This window comes from Scomber japonicus, chromosome 11, assembly GCF_027409825.1.
Source record: "Scomber japonicus isolate fScoJap1 chromosome 11, fScoJap1.pri, whole genome shotgun sequence".
Lineage (NCBI taxonomy): Eukaryota > Metazoa > Chordata > Actinopteri > Scombriformes > Scombridae > Scomber > Scomber japonicus.
In genome coordinates, this window is record NC_070588.1 from 27385316 (window position 1) to 27408512 (window position 23197).

General features: G+C 40.2%; 1 protein-coding gene across 1 annotated transcript; it reads right to left on the minus strand.

The window, feature by feature from the left end:
- Positions 1–1162: 1162 nt before the first annotated feature.
- On the minus strand, positions 1163–20685 carry rnf17 (ring finger protein 17). Its single transcript, XM_053328298.1, is given in 37 exon segments — positions 1163–1258; positions 1465–1651; positions 1778–1913; positions 2043–2166; positions 2296–2406; positions 2500–2556; positions 2640–2762; positions 2903–2983; positions 3535–3654; positions 3753–3916; positions 4273–4384; positions 4659–4698; positions 5075–5205; positions 5441–5531; positions 5676–5788; positions 5952–6099; positions 6464–6724; positions 7568–7685; positions 7796–7913; positions 8120–8235; positions 9457–9619; positions 9895–10024; positions 10158–10345; positions 11222–11363; positions 11845–12016; positions 12489–12647; positions 12947–13036; positions 13229–13509; positions 14150–14224; positions 14665–14741; positions 14918–15086; positions 16358–16461; positions 16626–16715; positions 17483–17597; positions 17715–17812; positions 19475–19587; positions 20619–20685. Coding segments are annotated over 37 exon segments (4680 nt in total).
- Between the last annotated feature and the right edge of the window lie 2512 nt (positions 20686–23197).

Here is a 23197-nt window from a genome sequence, read left to right on the forward strand (position 1 = left end):
CTCCAGTTTCAGGATGAGATATTCTTGCATTAACTCACATTGTTTACATTTTCAGTGAAGGCCTAATGGGAATAATGACATGTACAGAAACTAAATGTCACCTGTGTGATTTTGGTTTGAAGTGTTTTTAGTGTTTAATTTGTAAAAATGTCATTAAATAGATTATTTATTTTCTTAGCTGACTGTATATTTTTGTAAAATAAATTTTATCTTTGTTTTTATTCAGAATCCTGATAACTGGAAATTATTTCTGAAAAAAACTTGAAATACTCAAAGAAAAGAAAAAAGTCAGATATCAGTTGAAGACTTTAATCTGTAACCTTCTCACAGACAAGTCTCACATGAATCAAATGATTTAAATGAGTAGGAAACAAAGTGCTCAGTCAACACAGCTCACTCCAACACTTAACAGCCAAACTTAAAATATATCACTGCTCTGCAGAGAAACTAATGAGGAAGACGATTGCAAATCTAAAAACTAAGAACAGCAGTCAAGCAGCACCAGAAAGAAAGGAAGCTCACAGAACAGGACATCACAGCAAGGTAACCTGCAGAGAGATTACAGGAACAATGTGTTAACTCTGATCTCAGTCAGTGCAGATGAAATACACTGTTTATGCCTCAGTTACTTTGGTTTCACTGTAATATTTAGCATATGGTAGCGGCACGTGATCAGTTTCCCAGGACTCAAAATTATATCTTTTAATTGCTCGTTTGTCCAACCAAAAGTTCAAAACCCTAAATTTGAGGTCATTTAACAAAAGCATAAAATCTTCACATTGTGGAAGCTCTCACTAAAGAATTAAAAAATATATATTTATATGCCACTCTTGCTTGATACATAACCTCAACTTAAAACTTCAATAATCGATTAACTGACTCTTTCCCAGCAATATATCTTCAGATAGATTCAGTCAATGGTGTCATGTCAATTCAGCTGTTGATAGTCAGAATGCCCTAAACCCTACTCACCATGCATTCTATGTATGGACTGGGTTTTTTTAATGACAAGTGATGTACACTGATGTCAGATTTGCAGTAAAATAACGATAAAATAATATTCAAAGTTCAGAGATACCCACATAAAATTTGTGTTTGAAATGAAGCAGAAAATGTACATGAACTGTATCCAGCAGCTTGAGAAGTCTGTCTCTGCTCAGCGTCACTCGAGCTCTGCCAGGCCGCTTCTCACTAGAGGCAGGTGGACCAGCATCCCTTCCTCATTGTACAGCAGCACTTTGAGCTCTGGTTTCCGTGCCTAAATGGACAGAGATGACACAGCGCTAGTTTCACACTAAATCCAAGTGTGACAAAACCAAAGCTTAGACTGCAATAGAGATGCTTTTTTTTAATTTGTTAGCTCAGCAAAGAAAGTGTGCACATAATTGTAAGAACTACTAATTCCATATTAGTATTATACTTATGATATAATGAATCACATGAAAATTTAAAACTGTTTCATACCACAACAGTAGCTGTGATGTTGCAGTGTAACAAGTCGATCATGTCCATGGCAGCCTTCACGCTCCACCCGGGGCTGTAGGGCAGCTTGTCCTCCTGCCTGTTGACGCTGGGAGCCTTAAAGCCAGCCACTCGGACTTTGAGAGCCCGGGACGGAAACTGCAGCAGCTCTGCAGGCATCTGACGCAGCCTGACAGAGAACCACAACAATGTAACGCTGAATGCATGTCAAATCAGGTGGACAGCATGTTTAGACTGCATGGGTAAGGGGGGCTGTGTGTGTGTGTGTGTGTGTGTGTGTGTGTATGGGTCATACTTGCTGGTGGGGAGAGTGTCATCAGAGCCAAAGTCGACATGTTGGACCAGGATCTTGACAGGTTCCAAGCTGATGAATTTCATCAGCTTGGCCCGGTAATACTTCCCATCACTGTACTCTGCCAGACATGGACCACCTGAAGACCACCAAGTAGAGTCAGACAGTCCACTTAATTGAACTCAACACTGTAAATGTGTTTCCTATCACATGCTGATATGTTTTTAAAGGCATGGAATCACAGGCAGTGAGTGCAGTGAGCTGTTACCTTCAGGGAAGGTGGTGAGACGTGGCACACTGTCCATGTTTGCATTGATTCGGTCCAAAGCCTCGTCCAGAGTCTCCCTGTCCACCTCCACATCAGCTGTCCCCTCCAGAGGCCACAGGAACAACTGCAGGACACACACACACACACTAATAAACTAACCACTTTTCTTTTCATGGATCCACTTCAACAGCATCCTATCGTGAGCACACATCAGGTTAGTTCATGCTTCTACTGATCTGTGGTCAGTATCTACCTCGTTGGGGGTCCACAGGTGCTTGACCCTGACCTTGAACTGCTCTCCCTCCTGAGGTAGGTTTGGGTAGATAAAGGGCCCCAGCACTGGCTCCTCAGGTTCCCTCAGACCCTTGAGACACAACATCAGCATAGATTTACTCAGCATACAAATTGTAGCCTCAGAACAAAAATAACTGCACTCAAAGTACTTTAAGTACAGTACCTCTGTGTTGATGTCCCAGTCGTCCAGGAAGAAGGTGACAGGCAGCATAGACGGTCGCTGCAGAGAAGCACACGTTGATTGAGTAAATTACAGCAGCGCTGACTCAGAAACCACACACACACACACGGACACACACACACCTTCTGTGCAGAGGCAGTCCGGTCCATGGAGGCGTGTTCGTGGTGACACAGGATCCTGCTGAGGCTCATCCCGTCCAGGAAGATCTCAACAGTGAGCGGGGCCCTCGGGTCAGCTGGCAGCTCCTACCGCACACACACACACACACACACACCAATAACAAAAGAAAATAGATACTAGAAGTCGAAGTCGCCTGTTGTCTAAAAACAAATAACATTGTATATAATGAACAGTTTATGGTTCATTCATTCAGGTGGAACTTTACCATGATTTGCATGTGCACACAGCGGGTCAACAACATCTCCCGTAGCAACGCTACAGCATCCCGCTGCCACTTGCCCCCAACCTAAAGACACACAGAGAACATATGAGTGAAAAGAAGAGGTGAAGATTTTACTATGAACTGAGGAAGGAATTCTCTCTCAGCCAGCTGCAGGTTTAAGGAAGTGTTTTTTTAATGTTTTGTCACCTTTTAAAATAAATTAAAACTATGCTTTAATGACACAATAAAACAAAAAGACAAGCGTGTAAGATTTGTGTCCTATTTTATGAAGTTTCCTATAAATGCTGTGGTATGTGGTTAAAGCTATGTACTTGTTCCAATAAAAATGTACAAATGAATAAATGAATTCATATTTTAATATTTTACTAGATTTAGAGAGATTTTAGAGAGTATCAAAACAAACTTTGGCTCCATCTGCTTGGAGAAGACCATGAGATATGACTAAACACTCGAAAATGCTAGTAAATGGACTTTTGAGCTTAGATTATTACTTTTTCTTTTTAAGAGCTTGTGGATACATTGACACACACACACACACACACACACACACACACACACACACACACACACACACACACACACACACACACACACACACACACTCTCTCTCTTACAGGGTTGATGCGGTGCAGCTGGCAGGGCATACAGAGCTGAGGAACATCCTCACACAGCAGCACAGGGTAAACATGGACCACTGGAATATTCTCCACTAGACCGTAATCCACATACTGAACCTGTACACACAAACATTACACTTTATATTACTGCTACAGTGAGGAAGAGCTGCATGTTAACAGTTAACAGCCACAGCGTGTGTGTGTGTGTTCCTGACTTTGACGTGTCCTCCCAGCAACTCCAGCAGCTGTCCTCTGTACCACAGCATATCAGGTCCGATGACAGCGCAGCCCTGGACCATCTTCCAGGTGTACGGCTTCTGTCTGGGCAGAGTCTTCATGCTCTGCTGGATCCTCTCCCTCAGCTGCTCCAACTGACACTCTGATACACACACACACACACACGCGCGCGCGCACACACATACACAGCTTTATTTAGATTCTAGTTTGGTCATGTTTTCAGATGCCCCATAATAAATTAATAAAATAGCCAAAATGCATGTGTGTATGTAAATTTCTAACCACTACTGTGTATTTGCAGTTCAGATAAACGTGTTGTGCTGTGAAGATCCATTAATATGAGTTGTTTTCTTCAGAAATCCAGCTTCTCATGTTTCATCAACTGCTAGCATTACTAATAAAGACTGTATAATGGACAGATTTGTTGCAATAATAAAGACCTAATATGATGTTTCTATAATAGTGAATCTGATCCTGAGCTGAGTGACCGATGAGCACCTGCATCCTGTGCTTGGGCGTAAATGAGGCCGTCCTCTCCAATGGCTGAAATGGTCATCTGGATGTTACTGAGACACGGCAGCTCTGGGGGGAGGTACAGCTGAGTCTTCACCTGAAAACACACACACACACACACACAAACTTAGAACTGTGGACAGTAAGAACTTTGGTAATTCATTTATCTACAAATCACTTTTATTCACAGACATCTCCATATTTTCCTTTATGTTTTAGTTACATTAAGTAGATTCTCTTTCTGAGTTTAGCTAAATACATGACCTACAATGGACTGTCAAACAGGCTTGCCAAATTGGCTGCTTCTTTTATAAATTTAAACAGACTCCAGGTGGATAAAATGGTTTTTGTGTGTGTGTGTGTGTGTTCACCTTTTCAGCAGACATAATAGTGCGGGGAGCAGGTTTTGGAGGGAGGAGAGAGGAAACAATGGAGGAGGGGGAGGGGAAAGGTATCAAAGAAGAAGCTGTAGGAGTAGCAGTGTTTTTTTTCTCGCTATCAGAGCCATCTGCTTGTGTCTCGTCCACTGGAGACTTTGCATCGGTTTCTTTGGATTTTTCGATGACAGCCTCTCTGTAAGACACACACACACACACACACACACACACACACACACACACACACACACACACACCAAATATGTGACTTATGATTTTAAACTTAATATCAGACACAAATCCTGGTTATTAAACATATGGTGCTAAAATTTCAACAAAATCAATTTATTCAGGGCTGTGTATTTATTAGTGATCAGAAAGACAGACAGTCAGAATCAAACACACAAACTCACACAGATGCTGGCTTCCTCTCCTTGAGTGCGAGGCCCTCACTAGCCAGAAAGTCAGCAATGCTGACAAACTGTCCCATCCTATTGGAGCAGAACAGAGTGACGGGCACTGGACGCTCATCTGTAAACTCCTGGACAAACACACACACACACACACACACACACACACACACACACACACACACACACACACACACACACACACACACACACACACACACACACACACACACACACACACACACACACACACACAGAAATAGGTTGTTACAGCAACACAGAAAAATAGGTGCACAAGGAGAGGAAAGAGTAAAATGGGTGAAGTAATGCAGGAAATGGGGCGTAAGGACAGGAGCGAGGGCAGACCTTGACAGTCAAAACAGCTGAGGCTCCAGTGAGGTAGTAGGAGATGAAATCGCATGCTGTGGCTGTCCAGGTGGATCGGCCTCCTGCTGGCCTGATACACAAAGAGATCTGAATCTATTTAATTCATCATGTCACACACATCCTGTATGAAACTCCTTAACTGTCTCCTTAACCACAGTATTATGTGTATACTGACTAAATACAGTGTGTATCATAGTGTGTGTGTGTGTATAACCTGATGTCAGTGAGAGTGCATTCCAATGCCAGAGCACCCATCAAAGAAGGTGGCAGCGGCCGCAGGTTGCTGACGTGCAGCTTCGCCCTGTTGCCATGGTCACAGCGAATCACCTGGTAGTAGTCAGCAGAGAGACAGAGTCGCTATTATCAATGCAGACAAACCACTTTTTAGTGTATGCTCTTTTCTTTTAAATACACTTATTTTCATGAAATCCAAGACAAAAATATTTAATATAGTGGTTCAGTTGTTTCAGAGCAGAAACAGGTTTTAGACCTCAGCGATGTTACTAGATGTGACATCCGAACAGATCTGTCCTCTCTCCCAAACCCCGTTAATGTGAGCAGCACAGTACATGTCTGCCTTCCACACCACATCTTGGGCTTCCATATGCTCACACTCCTTCTTCACGCGCTCACACATGCTGGAAAAGACAGTTGGTGACAAATGATCCACAAATGACTTGTTTTGTCCAACAGCAAAATTTAAATAAAAATATTTTTTAAAACCACAATCGGCAATTTTGTAACTTGCAAACCTTTTAGCATTTTCACTTGATAAACTTCTTAAGCAATTAGTCAATAGTTGAAATGAGTTACATTAGATTAGTAGACGGGCAGAAAATGAACAGACCAATTCTTTCAGACCTAAATAATTAAATAAAATACTGGTAATAATGTAGGGAATGGTAAAGATGTATCCCATGCTTAACTGGAAGAAGACAAAAAATGACTTTTCTGTCTCAATATTTGGGTTATTTAAATGATTTATGCTTTTTAACTGCTGACCTTTTCAGCTGAGAGTCGTGCTGGGTGAACTGGACGTAGAAGCTGCTCGGTGAGGTGACGTGGCTGACTCTGACCTTCAGGTCTTTGAGATTGGCAGAGATCTTCAGCTGCGTCTCAAGCTCGAGTGGCTCCTCTTCCTGTTCCCCGGTGGCGTTTTGGCTGGGGGCATCACAACCCTCCGTGGCCAAAGAACCGAGGTCGAGCGGTGGATCCCATATGGCAGGGTCATCACCAGGGGGCCGGGGACCCTTGGGTTTCAGTCTGCAGCGGGGGAAGGAGGATTTGGATGAGATTTTACAGGACAGTAAGGGGCAGAGGTGAAAGAGGGACAGTAAACGAGAAGAAAGAGGTGAAGGGAAAGAGAGTAAATTGAAAGAAAGAAAATTTGATGCGGTTAAGAAGTAAACAAAACAGAATGATTGAAAACAAAACCTGACATAAAAAGTAAAGCTGCCCTGATAAAAACTTTTTCAATTTTAGATGCTGAAAAATCCCCCAAATATTAATGTGATAAGTATTTTTCTTTGTTTTGGCTTAAATCTCTGTCAGATGTGACTGTTGCTGCTGTAGTGAACATTTAGGTTATTTGCCACAGCAGTACTAGTTTTCAGGAGCAATAATTCAGTGTGCTGGCACCTTTTTGGCTTATGCCTTCTTATCATAGCATTTATTTTTGGCATATGCTGGTTTTATTGGCTAGTTTGAAAGTGCAGAGAAACAGGAAAAAAGGGTATTATTAGTGTCATGGTACCAAACAACTGAAAATCTACTGAAGTCTGGGGATTTCTAAATGCGCCATAGTTGCTTGACTGGCAGCGAGACAACAAACCTATGCCCCTAACAAGGACATGCCTAAGCAGAAATGGTAGCCCCTGATTCTCCTCAGTAGTGAACTGCATGTCAATGCCCCAATATGAATGGCCACCCTAAAGACTTCACAAAACCTGGGGGATTGTCCTCAGTCTCTATACATAAAGCCTTTAGAGACTGACCTGTGAGTGTAGGTATTGACATGCTACAAAGGTCTGCAATCTGGGCTGACCTGCCAATCAGTTTTACTCACCAATTCTTAGAAATGTCAAAGACACTCCAGACAATTCTCACCTCTCTCTGAAGCAGGCCAGCTCCTCTTTGACCAGCAGCTCAGCTATGTTGGCTACGGGCCCATTGAGGCTGCTATCAAACAGTTTGACTGGCAGAAGCTCAGTCTTGGGGACACTGGCTGGGGGGAGGGGGGTAACAGGGAAGAGACCACACAATGGAGTTGGGTGAAGAGCGAGTGCAATATTAAAAACACAAGTTTAGTGTCTGACACACACACACACCAAATACCTGTAGCCACGATAGTGACCAGCTTCTGGTGAGCCAGGCTGATGAACCTCTTGATGCAAGCATCACTCCAGTTCTCTCCGTCCAGAGGAAACACATCTGACAGGCAGCAGTGGATTGCCTGGAAGAAAGACAATGTGTATTATGTCAACATTTCAGTGTAAGCCAAGATGAAAAATAAATGCAAGAAAAAAAAGATTCTATCATGAGCAATTTAAGCCAGGACTGTCAAAGTGTGATGGTTCTCTTAAGCACTAGGTGTAGATCATATTGTTTTCTTAACCCAAAAATAAATATCAGTTGACAAATCAAATACTGTGCTCTCACCATAGAGGGGAGGGCAAAGAACTCATCTTTGATCTTCCTCAGGTCACTGACTGACAGGATTTTCTTATTTCCAAAGTCAACGTACCGTACCTCTACTTTCCTGCCCCCTGGATGACCTACACACACACACACACACACACACACACACACACAGAATATACACCAGGGTTATTTTAGTGAGCTAAATTTCTAGTTAGTTTTGCCAAACCATGATGACAGTGGCAATCCTCCACAGCTATCATTTTTTGTCTCAATCTCTGTAGCAAGTCTAAAGTTTAAATACATATAATAATACACATTACCTTTGCATCTTTGGGAATAAATAGTTACCTAAATGAGTTCTGTATAATGTGATGAAAATTTTCAAATCTAAAAGTTACATCAAGTTATAAAAGTTATCTCAAACAGCACTGTTTGATGTTTATTTTACTGCAGCCAATCCTAAAATCATTTATTATATATTTTATGCCCGCTGCCTGTTCTTCTCCAAAATAGACCACAACATGTGTGGGAATGGATGCACCAGTGTAGTGTAGATATGAAGTTTCTTTCATAAAAGACTGCACTACTCTGTGCTTTGGCTTGTGCAGAACAGGTGGCGAGCCTCCATGCTGTGTCTGTGCATCCCTCTTGAACCTGGTTTGCTTCAGATAGAATGTGATACCAAAAGTTATCTCTGCTACCTAAACCTCTGTGGCTTTTTAAGTATGAACTTTTGCGTCTAAGGAGCAGTGGAGGTTGCATTCCCTCAGTCCTATGAGTGTGTTATGCACCTTCATAGACGGCCTCAAGGTGTGTGTTTATGTGACCTCTTACTTGTCTGACTTCCTGTGAGGAGCACAGCCCTGTATACACAGCAGTGGCTCATTCTGTTCTTTCTTCTGTGTTTATGATGAACTCAAGTGCCAGAGGTGCTTTTAGTTCAGTGGCTGCTCTGTGGGTCCAGTATACAGTATGTGTCCCATGCTGTATGTGTTGCAGTGACGGAATAAAATGACTTTAATTTCTGCTCCTTGAGAAGAGAGGAACACCTTATTGGTCTACTTCACAGCTGGTCTTGATAAGGATGAAGAGAACTGAGACATGCCTGTGAGGTCCAAAGGTCATCTGCATTTAAGGTGTGATTAGAGGAGTCTTGTCAGACCACACAGGGGGTGTGATCAGACATACTACATGTGTTGTGCCCCGCTCCTTTTCTTCAGGGAACAGAAGTTATAGTCATAACATTGACACAGCTGCTTTTTCCAAGCAGCATACAGTAAACACTCTGAAGAATTTCATGACCTGGATATTGGTTGATTCAGTGTTGCATTACTCCAATAATCAACAACCCTCACCTATGATCTGAGCTCTGTACCACAACTTGTCCTCAAAGCGGGCAACACAGGGTTGTCCAATGACAGGACAGTAGATATTCAGGACATCTTCTCCAGCCGATGTTGTCGCATTGTAACATTCCTGCAGCTTGGCTGAGAGCAACAAGGACTCCATGTTATCAACCTGGTGAGGGAGAGAGGAGGTGAGCGGAGAAGAGTCAACAGAGAAAAGAAATATATCAAGGACCAAAAATGAATATATAAATGAATAAAATAAAATAGTGTTTTTGTACCATTTTCTATAGGGGGGGGGTCCTTAAAATGTTGTGCTTTATAAACTGCTTGACACGTTTGTATTCCTATTGTGATTTTAAATTATATCCCTGGCATCAGAGCCGCAAATTGTGTGTGTGTGTGTGTGTGTGTGTGCGCACGCTTATTTATGTGCATGTTTAGTACCAGCTGGATGTGGAAGTCAGCAGGGTTAGTGATGTTGGACACCACAGCATTGAGCTCTGTGTTGATCTTGGGGTAGTTAGGAGGATAGTACAACAGGGGCGTCCTGCTCGACGTCACTGGAGAATAAAACCTTTAGGATTATAAGTGTTGGAAAAGCACAGCCACAGTTAAATCACTTCAGTGGTAGAGTTCAAGTAGATTCAGTTTAATTTGATTCATGATGAATCAGAATTGATTCTAGTAACTTGCAAATGCACATGTACTTGGCCACTTCAATGAAGACGAGGTATTCTCTGACAGAGATGGGCATGTTGCTGGATTGGTCCATGGGACATTTCCTCAGGTCCACCAACAAAGAGTCTCTGTCCTGACCCAACAGACGCATCTCAACTGCTGCAGAGCCAACCACACTCTGAAATTCAACCTGTGCCTCTCTGCTCCAGCCCTTGGTCTGAGCACACACACACACACACACACACACACACACACACACACACACACACACACACACACACACACACACACACACACTATGACTACAGCTGCTGATGCTTTAGCAATAAAATGACAACAATAAACACATGACATTCAGAGTGCCTGAATCTGGAGCAACTGGACTTGGACTTTAGATTTTAGAAAACATTTTCTTCTAATTCAACAGCTTCATTTGTTCTTCATTTGCTTATAAGAGATGCAAAACAAATCCAGAGCGAGTCAAGCTGCCCTTAATTCAGCCCTCCTGGGAACACCATGACCTGGATGACCTAAAATCTTAAAACACACATTTGACAACCCTATGACCCAACAAAAAACACAAAAACATCATAAAATAAAAGACAAGATTTCATGAAAAATACAAATTAAAAAAAAAAAAACTAAACTCAACCAAAATAGTTGAAGGGGCTATCTCAAGGAGGAGAGAAGGAACTTACTAACTCAACTCAACTAAATAAACCAGGAACCAAAAGTGACACATCTGACTCAGTAAATTATGATGACAGCTTGACAAACAATTAAAGCTGAAATGCAATTTTCACACACACAAGAAAACAAGACAGAGTCAAAAGGTTGTTGGTGTGTATTTATAGTTGCATAATTGATGTTTGAATGGATGTAAAGGAAACATGCAGCGGTGGAAAAAAACACTGAAAACTTCATACCACCTGTCTCTAAAGCACAAGATCTGGTGAGCATTTCATCATTTTTAATCACCTTCAGTACACTTTATTTTCTTTTGTTAATTTATTTGCTTTCTCTCTCACACCCCCAGACTCAAGACACTATAATATACAGTATATACACAGTATGTAAACGTCAGTAGTCCTACCAGGTCATATGGGACAAGGTCTTTGAGGGAACATCGGATGGCCTGAGGAACAAAGCGACCCAGCTCTGAATTCAGCGCCTCTTTCACCTTCTTCAGGTGGTTGTTCACAGCCTTCAGTGAAGACTCAGTGTTCCTGTCCTCACTGCAAAACGTTTCAGCCAAGGGAGAAAGAGGGGGGGGGGGTGTACTGGAATAACTACATTTCTACAGTGTTCAGCTAACCGAATGCTTCACAATCTAGATATTGAAAACAGGTTAAGACAAAGCTGGTCAAAAATATTGACCATATAATCACTTTAAACAGAATTCATATTATAGATCATTTGGTGATATACTTCGGTAACATGACTCAGTATGGAGAGTGCAACAAACCACCATCTGCTGCTGGATAATATGGTAAAAAATAAAACACTCTGAGGGCTGCCATCAATTTTGCAGTGAAGCAGGCAGTGACACAGCAGTGAGGAAGCAGAGCTGGATAGTTATCAGAATGATGTTCTTTCTATGACCTCTTAGTGTGCCACAGACACTGTGGTCAGAAATGATTGTGTCCCTAACTTGTCACTTAAAAATGCCTGAGTGAAACATCGTTTCATGTGGGGAACGCTGCAGTGTTTGTGTACCTCTGAATGGTGATGCTCTTGGTGAGGCCGTAGTCGAGGAAGTAGACTCGGACACTGGCCAGCTGGGTGACCGGACAGGTTCTCACAGGCGTCCTGCAGCCAGTCTGGAAGACTTCAACCACGCTGGTACGGCACCAAATCCCCTCCTCTGACTTTACAAAGACTGTGGAGCCTGGAAGGGAGGAGAAAAGAAATGATTAAATGATTCATTCCATTATCTGGGGAGAAAAGTGATGGAGAAAAAAAGGTGAAATATTTTTAATGTAATGAGACAACAAAATGAAATAGTTTTTGCAATCAAACACTTTTCTATTTCTAAAACAAAGCCAGCAGCTGTCAACAGTTGTATTATTTATCAGTTTCAGCACAGACTAATTATCCACTGTATATATAGCACTTACAAACCTAATAACTTTTCCAAATTGCTCTATTTTTTCATGAATATTTTCTTTCAGTAAATACAGGCAGCATTCCTGTCAAAACAATAATTAGGTCAAAACTTTGCCTTTAACCACTTAGTTACATACATTTTCATTGCTTTAGCCTTATACTAAAAGTCTGTATACTAAACCAGTCCTTTGGAAGGCATATGATTAAAAAAAATTGTGAAAAATAAGATTCTCCTCATTTTTCCAATCACACACCAGTCTCAACTGTGTCACTGGAGGAAAAGTGACTACTGTCTCTGCTGCAGAGGTGGTAAATCTTCTTAGATAGGTTCTCGCGTTCCCTCCTCTCGGCTACATAGCAGACGTAGAAGTGACTGGGATTCACAACGTGCGTCACCACCACCCACTGGGAGACTAGGAGAGATGAGCAAGGAGAATGAGAGAGGAAGAATAAGAGAATAATTATAATAATACAAGTGTAACAGCAGTCATCATCATCTCTACATAAACAACAGGTTCCTCATACTTTCAGTACCAATGACTGTTGGGCCCCTGTTGGGTGCTGAGCTGCCTGGTGAGGCTGAAAATGATGCCAGCTGCAGTTAGACACCTGAACAATGAGATGAAACTCACAGCAGACTCCGCTGATCATTACAAGTTACAGTGTTTGGATACCGTCATGATATAAATATACATTAATGATCTCTCCATACCATTTCTCTTACTGCCAAACATCTGCTTTTTCCTCTTTCTGTTGCTTCTCCATTTGTCATTGGCTAGCTCAGGTCCAGTGGGAGGGAGTGCTACAGGTACATACAAAGGGTTAAACAAAAAAAACAAACAGACTCCATCAACAACAATTTAATGTTTGACGTTATTTCAGTGAAGTTGAACAGGAAAATATGACAAAGCCCCCCCCCCCCCACCCGACACACACACACACACACACAAATACACACACACACACACACACACACACACACACACACACACACCACTCTCTTGTCCCTGGTCTAAAAACTCCTCAATGATGACGTCTGGGGTGCTGAGATCTGAGGCAGAGCTGTGACGGGACAGACTGGACCTCTGGCGAGGTCTCGGGGTTGGAGAGGATTCTCTGCTAGTTATGAGGCCCTCCTGGTGCTGCCTTTGCGGGATGGGAGGTCTGTTGAGACCTGGCTGGGTACAGCTGCTGTTTCTGCCCTCCGCATGTTGCCAGCGGGAATTTCTGTTGGGGGTGCCCGGCTGGCGGTCTTTGGGTGGAGACTTTGTTAGACTTAAATAAAACAACAAGAGGACTTTGTGTCAAAATGCATCTCGCAACACTTAAGGACCATATAAATGATGAATAATGTTTATAATGTTCAAACATAATATTTAATGTACCATTTAATGACAGATGCTGATTTAGAAAGTACCGCTAGCATTATTTTCCTACTGAAAAATACTGTTTTTGCACTTCAACCTCAACTTAAAAACATCTGAATCAAATAATAACATATTGTACAAAACCAAGATAATCCCAAACAAAAAGAATGAATACCACTGATGAAACTGGAAACTTTGTTAACAATGGGATGACACACATGATCTTATTTAAAAAGATTAACACTTTACATACTGTTTATATTCTGACTCGCAATTAGTCCCTACACCAATTCACATTCCCCATCAGTTATTAATACATGTTCATTAATCCTTCTGTTTGATTCATTTTGTGGGTCCATGGGTGAAAGAAATGTTTCATAGTGTTTTTACAGCTCCCAAATTTAAACATTGGTCAAATTTGACCCTGAACAGTATGTAAAGTTGCAAAAACTGTTTACAGTGAATTTTATTGTTAATTTTATTTAAAGGTGCAACCTAGAGTGAGAAATCGATCCAGACGATATATTGCATTATATTTAAGCACTCACTGTCTTGGGTTGCTGACTTCCATCTTCAGAGACAAAGCCAGACTCTGGTTCAGACCCTCTGACTGGAAAACACAGCTGGAAAATGCGTGCGCACACACACACACACACACACACACAAATTCAATCAAAACCTGTCACTAAAGATGGTCAGGTTCCTATACTTCATGCAACCATAGCACACACAATTTAAGCTGTCTCTGGTAGTATCATTATAACCTTTATTAAATCAGGGAGTAAGAGGGACCTGAGTATAGAATCTGAGCATAGTAGTTATACTCATGTTGGTTGTTACATTTATAACTGATCTTATCACTAATAGAGGAATTGATATTCAAGAGTTAAGACTGTTTGGTTATCGGTAACTGATACAGCAGGAACATATTAACAGTGTAAACAGTATATTGTACTTTTTTACTGTTTGTGTAATGCACAGATGAGTTACACACATACAGGACACTAAACACACTGTTGTGGTGGTGAAAAGACACTTCAGAATAGAGCTTAAAGTGACAAACCTCATTCCTGAGCCCAGAGTAATGCAGTTCAAATCAAAGGACTGTTTATCCACAGGAGCCTGCAGAGTCTCCAGAACCTAACACACACACACACACACACACACACACACACACACACACACACATTATAATTATAATTCAGCAGCCAATATATTTCAACCACTGATGAGGGTAATAAATGTAAAAGCAGAGTTTACCAGTATTATCTGCAGTAAGTATTTATTAGTATCAGTATTTAAGCTGAACTGCACACCTTATCCAGAGTACAGTACTGCTCCAGGAACGGGACACGGCGGACTTCCCTGGCCATCTGCATGGCAATCTCCAAGGCCTTCATCCTCTCCTGGACACGCCACACCTCTGATTGGCTGGCGGAGAATTTTTCCTCGAATTTTGTTAGCTGATTCAATTGCACATCTTTCCTATTGACAGAGAAATTGCAGATTCTAAGACAAATGTTGCTTTACATACTTTCTTCAGGGAACATTTTCCCCCTCGTGTGCTTTTCCAGCTGAATTCAATGTTCTCTCTGACAGTGAGCTTGGGCTGAGTCAGGAGCAGTTGTTGACATGAGCCTGTAAAAGCCATTAAGACAATGTATATTGATTTATACAAATAATCTAAACTTCAAACACATGGTGGCAATTTAAAAATCATAATGGTATAATTCATTTGACAGTTGAAGGAGTGGTAACTCCCTGGATCTATAAAATGTACAGACATGGTAAAAAGGTTCAAGATGGAAAAAGGTTCTGTCAGAAAATGTTATCCTTGCATAATGTTTCATATTATTTGTCTCTTTCCTCACTTGCAGGATTATTGCTGTAAAGGAATTTCCCCTGCAGCGATTAAGGGTGGCTTAACAGCGCAGTATGCAGTCAATGTGATATTAATGCCTTTTTGTGTGAAAATCTATTTATGTCTGATACATGTCTGCAAAATGGAGCAGCAATACCTGAGGAACACAGAAAACACTTTAAGTCTTGTTGTGGGAGGAAACAACATTGTCCTACAGTCCCCTTAAATCTGGGATTTATGAATGGAGTCTGACTGAACTCCTTTAGATTGTGTCATTCTTGGAAAATGACTTTACATCGCAGGCTAAATGGTAGCCTGCTCAGCCATGCGGTGACCTGGGAGAGTTAAAAATAAAACTGAGACAAAATATTCATACAGATGTCTTTTAACTACTGAGCTTTAGAATCTCCAGCTGCAAACCAGACCGGGAGCAGCCTGGGGACGGAATACGCTCACATTGAAGTGTTAAACAAGAAGAGATTTATGACTTCATTTGATACAATCACTTCCAGCTTGTCGAAAAATATTTATTCTTCTAATCTTGAGCATCACAACAGAGAATTAAATCCCTGTCCCTGGACATCCACAACATAACTGAAATATGTTCTAGTATTATCATTATTATTATCTCTCTCCCACTTTCCTGTCGGCCTCTATGCCATGTACTTTCAAAATAAAGGCAGAAAATGTCAGAAAATAAATCTTTATTATTATTATTTCTTTAAGTTAATTTATATTTCTGCATCTGGTGTTTAAAAGAATGTAATCATTTCTACAGATTAAGTGAAAACAAACTGATTATAATACACTATATGACATTCTTCTTGAGTAAATGGGATGTTACAAAGTTCTTGATGTAAAAGTATTTTTTTAAGCTTTATATGTTACATCATACCACTTTTGGACAGCATGTACAGCCTTGTCTGCAGCCTGCTTGATCTCCGTCACCAGTCGAGCTTGCTCTCTTTTCACCTGTTCTGCCAGACCCTTCGTCAGAGTCTGCAGATGAAAACATAGTTGCAGATCAGTCCTGCACACTGCTCAGAAAACAAGTATCTTAATTTTGTTTATTTCTTGTTGTGTGATCTATAAACCCGATGATCTCTTTTTAAAGGAAATGGATAATGTGTACAGTCATGTTCTGGATCTAGTGCAGCAGTCACCTCATATACGTGCTCCAGCTGGGCTAGATTTTCTGCAGCCCTGGCCAACGCTTCATCCACCACCTTCTCAATCTTCTCAATATCAGCCAGCTGAATAAAGCAATACAAGAAACCGTAGTTTGAATTACTGTTGTCTGCAGACACTGTAACAGTCTAGCCAATACACTCTGCAAATGATCAATTTCATTTAGACACACCATTTAACCTCTTCCCCCTTCTACTACTGACCCTTTTTTTTCTTTCTTGGGGTGGGTCAGATCATTAGAGGAGGATAGCAGGTCAACAGTATATGCCACATACAAGTGGTTCATGTCATCTAAAAACTGGGAACCTGAAGAATAATTTGACATGCAGCTCAGCACTGTGTATCAAGTTTTTCTAGTCATAAATCTGTAATAAACATTGCGTTATGTTTTCTGCATATGCAGAGTTTGAAAGTCTGAAGTGTTTAAGGGCTTAGAATATGTCTAATAAAAGTAAAACAAAATAAAACTGCATGAGATTAGTATAAAGTGAGCATGACTGTAAAAGGGAGACTTGCTGGTACCCACAGAACCCATTTTCATTCAGATATCTTGAGGTGAGAGGTTAAGTTTTTCCCTTGCCAACATTTAGCCTGAATTTGGAAAACTATGGCCCCTTTCCTGACAAGCTACCATGACATGGTTGGAACAAATGAATGCCTTAGGTTTTCTAGTGTCATATGATACCAGAGTCTTGACTGTAGCTTTTAAGGTAGCCTCTGAAAGACAGTGAAGTCAGCCAAGCACTCTGGCATCCTAAACCTTAACAGCAGTGGCTGCTGACACGTCAACTTTCATTTCCCACTGGTGACCCATGTGATAACCCAACCATACCTGCTCCACTTCTTCAGTATTGGCATTGATGTCTGTCATTGGCAAGCGTTTGTTCTTCTTGGTGTGTTTCCTTCAGGAGATGACAACACAAAAGAGATAACAAGGGGAATTCAGACTCTCTTTTGAAACTACACAGCTTGATCACATAAAGAGGCACAAGTTGCTCAAACAATGTCTTCAACTGCATGACTTGGTAGTGTGGTTCAGCTGAACATTAAGAAATGCATTTTACCTTTTCATGCTGTTTATTTTAGCAGTGTAAATGAGGCCGATGATTCTGCTGTCCTCCTGCAGTCCATACACTCCACCTTCGGGAAGGCTTGACTCAACCTACAGAGGAGAACCTTAGTCATTTTATTGTCATTTTACCTCTTTAAACAGTTGAACAGTGGAATTGATAAAAACCTGGCCATGTTTATATTAGTGTTTCCTATTAATTATATAGACTGGAGGCCCAACATAGTCTAATTTGTTCTGCCAAAGTTTCATATTGAGCTGAACATGTTTGTACACTCTCTAAAACGTTACGTTGTTTTAGGGCTGAGTGGTTTGATTTATCAACGCATTTTCAAATGAGATATATGACAAGACGTAATCTTCTTTTGTGTGGTGGATTATATTGTTAAATTACTGAGTGAAGTTGTGATAACTTTCCGCCGTCTCTGGTCTCTGCTGCACGGAGGATTCAACTCCGCCCCGCTGAGACAGAGGAGAGGAACAGCTAACATTAGCCTCTGTTGCAGTTAGCTGTCACTCCTCTGCTCTCATGGAGTCTGTTCAATGCGGGAATACTACGCTGTTGTGTTAGCTGTGGTCGAGCGAGTTAGAGAGTGAATGAAGTTAGGGAGAGCTGACATTATGAAAGCCGGTAAATCAGGTCTATAACATGTTATTTTCTGATTGTTTTACAGCGGTTTTACGTTCAACAGCACAAATAAACTTCCCCACAACCTCCACCCAATCATGCAGCTCAGCCTCAAACCTCTGAATCTGAAACACTGGTGTGCTGTTTAAAACACAGCAGTAGCTTTATGCTGCTTTGGTTGGTTCAGTTTAAAAAAGCAAAGACTTAATGAGAGATCATCTTTATTTCCATCTGTACAATAAATTAACTCTGATCCTGATGTACTTCTAAGTCATCTTGAAACCCTTTATTGATAAGCAGACAGTTTAGTTATTGGAATAAACACATGTAGAAAAAGATATTTACTGGAACAGTAGTTTTATATGTTCATAACTAATCAACTAGTTGAACTTCTGCTTTCTTTGTTTCAGAGCTGAAACATGGGCATTAGTCTTTCCAGATATAACCTTTTAATGTTGCTCTCAGAGGGCACCAGAATGATGCATTTCACTTCAAAATGTACAAAATTTCCCACCACCATAGCCTCTCAAAATTCTGTGGGAATCACTGTTATATCCACCACAGGAACTGACTGGTCAACAGCCCCTTTTCAATATATTATCAGGCAAGGTTAAATAGATGGCCAGCTGGGTGCTCACACAGCCAAAACTGTACGTACAGATAGGTGGATCAATAGAGAGATAAAGAGCCTCATTGAACACACTGATGTGGCCAATAAAAGCACTGGGAAACGCCTCAGGACCCTTTTCACAGTAACATGTTGCATCTCTCTTGTTCTACTGTGATCTTTGCTGTATCACAAATCTGAATTAAATGCAACACAGCACATGGCTGTTTCACAAGTTTTAGTTTAACAGATTGGCTTTCACTGTAGACAACAACAGTTTTAGTATTAGTACATTTAAGTTTCCCTTATTTGCCAATTTAAGGATTATCAATCAAATATATTTAAATAAATGTCTTGTAATAAACACCAATTAATTCCATTATTTGCAAGATTAATAGGAAACAGGTCAGATTTCAAAGTTGTCTATCAAGTGGGGAGCTGTGAATTTTTTATTTGGTCAATATTTGAGTTGAGTTACGCCATTCCATAGTTGTAAGCGTAAGCTCATCTGTAATTTTACCTCACACTCTGGACACCTGATGACATTGCTGCACTCAATGGACTGCAGGCAGGAGGTGCAGTATATATGGCTACATAACAGCACACGCGGGAGGTTGCCATCAACTTCATCCTCTTCGGGAAAAAACGAAAACACAATACAGGAGGAATGCACTCATGACTACAAAATAATATAACATACATTCATTGTATCTGCTTATATAAAAATACATTCTACATAATTACACACAGTATTCCTACACAGATAAGGGGCACAATTGTCAGCACAAAATCATTCATCTCCATCATAAAAAAAATACACTCACGTGTCAGTGTAAGGAAATTGAGCCAAATCTGGAGGGTTTTTTAGAAATACCCTGCTTGCAGGTCTGACTACCTATGGAAAGTTCCTTTATATGTATCATCTTTTTAATTGCATAAGAAAGAAACTCAATTAATTAACAGAAAATATAAGGATTTCTTGTAGAGACAATTTACTTTTTCCTTAATTTATTTCCCCGTTTTACAATATGGTGTAACCCTAACCCTACCCCTATTACTCTCTTTTTTCTGAGCTTTGTATTGCTTTAGGGTGATAATATTGATCGTTTTTGCTGCAGAGCATTGACTGGGTATGTTTTTTGTTGTTTTTTTTTATTAGAAAAAAACCATATAGGATAAACATATTTAGCACAGCTTGTAGTTAGGGACTTATACCTTGGGCTTTGGGCATTGGATACCAGTGTTTAATAAATAAGCTGTATGTCTCACTATAAATGTTAATTGTCCATATTTGTATTACAGTGTTAAAACTCCCAATTTGTTGTCTTACCTAACTTTTATTTGCTTATCTGAATAGTATTAGACATATCACTTCCTGCCGTCCCATTGGCGCGACATTATGCGCAGCCGTCGGACTCAATTATCTTTATCAAAAAGTAGTGCCAACTCAAAGACACCTTAAAAACATGAATTAATTACATTATTAGCTGTATTAATCGCGTACTATTATCAACACTATGTTTATTAGACAATTTTTGCACATTCAAAGGTTTACCGACACACCTGCTGCTGACGGCCTGCTAGCTAGCACACGCTTTTAAACTTAAATAAATAACGGTATAACTAAGCGTTCAACTTTATGAAATGTGATGTAAATATCATACCGGGCAGAGAGAAAGCCTCTCCACATAAAGTGCAGGTCACAGCGCTGGCACTGTCACCTCTGTCCATCTTTTTTTTCACCTGTAAAAGAGAACAAATATTGTTTTTTCCTCAAGTTGGAAAGTGCGGTCAGTTCTTCTTCTTCTTTGGGGTTTCACGGTTGTTGGCTTGGTTTAAAGCCCCACTGTGTACGATTTAGTGGCATCTAGCGGTGAGATTGAAGATTGCAACCAGCTAAATATTAGCTCAACAGCACACACGTACACAATATCTGACGTTCTTTTACTGGCCCTAGTCTGGTGACTGTGAATCACATTTGCTGCCCTGTTGCTGTATATAATAGTTCCTGTTTCCTTTTATTTATATTTTTATGTAGTTCCATGTCTACACAAACGTTTTTCAACATAAAGACTGTCCCCCCCCATCCCCATCTATTCATTCATAGAATAGAAACCATCACTTAAATCACTTACATCATGTGACACTAAGATACGCTAACAGAAAATACTTAAGATGTTCATTTCAAACAGTACATTGATAAATTACTCTTCTTGCCTTTTTATTCATGAAGCTTATTGCTATTGCTGTAATGTAACACGTTTAGTTGTTGTTAACTCTCCACTCGGGCCAACTATTTATTCATTGAATTAAATGTGCTATATCGGAATATGTATCATTATCAGAATATGAAATGACCTATATCAGGATATTAAATTCTGGTCATATCACCCAACCCTACTTCAAACCAAATCTGGATGCTTTACACCAGTATTGTAGGCTACATTATTGATGGAATTAGAATGAATTAGAGATCAGTCATGAATTAAACAGGCATCCATAAGAATCATGAAAAGATCATACTTAACTGATTTATAACGATAGGTTGAGTTTTAATATTTTGTTATAGATTATTTCATGACTTATTGGTTAATGTATGTTTTACTCTACTATATTCAACTCTTTGTTCACATTTTTATAATAATTTCGTAATGATAAAAAGCTAGGATATATTTTAGGCCAGGATGTTTATGTTTGTCCATAGAAAATCAATATATTTCAGCATGTGTATCTTATCTCTCTCTCATTTATTTATTAACCGGCCAGTGATTGAAAGTTTCATATTTGATTAATTTGTAAATTCTAATTTAGAGCTCCTTTTAAATTACCACCTGGGGGCGCCAAAGACTAAGACAGAAACACTGATGGTCAGGTGGAAAAATAAAGACTAGATTTTTTCCTAATTTACATAAGGTATTATTGACTTTTCTGTAATAGTCTGAAATGCTTAATTTTCATGTCTGTTAACACATTTCATTGTTCTAATCTAAACGATCCCTGCGCCTTTGTATAAATTTCAGTTTGACATCCCTTTGTTTTTGGGTCTCTGTGTTCAAGAAGCTCAAGTGATGGTGTATAAACATGTTTGAAGATACACAAGGCAAACTTATTTATTACCAATCATCGAAATTCCTCTTGTATGTTGTGTTGTGAGATATATTCTTTTGTTTCCTTTTGAACCAATTGCAGGGCTTCACAGCAGCCCTCTCTTCCATCTGAGCACAGCTGCCAGCAGCACCTCCGCCTGGGGACAATGGCCAGCCACCCAGTGAAGCATCTGTAAGCAGGAGTGACAGCCAATGAAGAGCAGAGGGGCACAGACATCAGATGGTGAAGGTAAATAATCTAGTATATACCGCTGCCAAAACTTTAACCTTCAGAGTGTTAATCCAATTCCCTGGAGGGGGGAAATGAAAGTGTAGCACATCACAGAGGTCTTTCCATTTAGAGCTGGCAGGATTTAGCCCCAAAGAACAACTTGAAATTCATGTGTTTTAACAGTACAACTCCCACCTCTGCATAAGTGTCCAAGTGAATACAGCACCTGGTGTTGATCTGAAGTGAAAGTAGACCACCTTGGTGTGAGGTGTTAAAACGCCTGCAGGTATAAAGTACACCTGTATGCTAATAGGAAGCAGAAAAACATCCAAGATCAGTTAACACTTTGGCCCAAGGATGTAAAACACATCAAAATGTATCTGACATACATGTTCTTTTTTCAAATGGAAAAAAAAATGCATCACAAACTAACAATAGCATATACATACATGTATATACATATACTGTAAAAACAGGGAACAGAAATGATATACATGAATTTCTCATTCAAGTCTTAACTAAATAAATAGGCTCAACCTTTAATGTAATTTGGTGTTCGAGATGTGGCCAAATGGGTTAAAGGACAGGCAGTTATGCATACTCAGTTAGTTATTTAGTTGCGTATTGGGTGTATGTTGTTTGCCATTCTTGAGCATTTTCATTGTGAAATGTTGGACTCTTTTTGACTTCACTGCAGTTGCTTTATCCACCTTTAACAAAAATGACAAGAGGTTAAAGAAGACATGAAGGCATGTCTTCATGTCTGAAAGAATCTAATGAGTCAATTTGTAAAACTTGTTTAAGATTCATTAATTTCTTGTAGCAATATTTAACATCCTGTTGGTGAACAGGTTTTGTAGACAAAAGAACATTTTCTCCAGCTTGCGCTCTGCATTCCAGCAGATGGAGAGAGTGTGGAGCTATG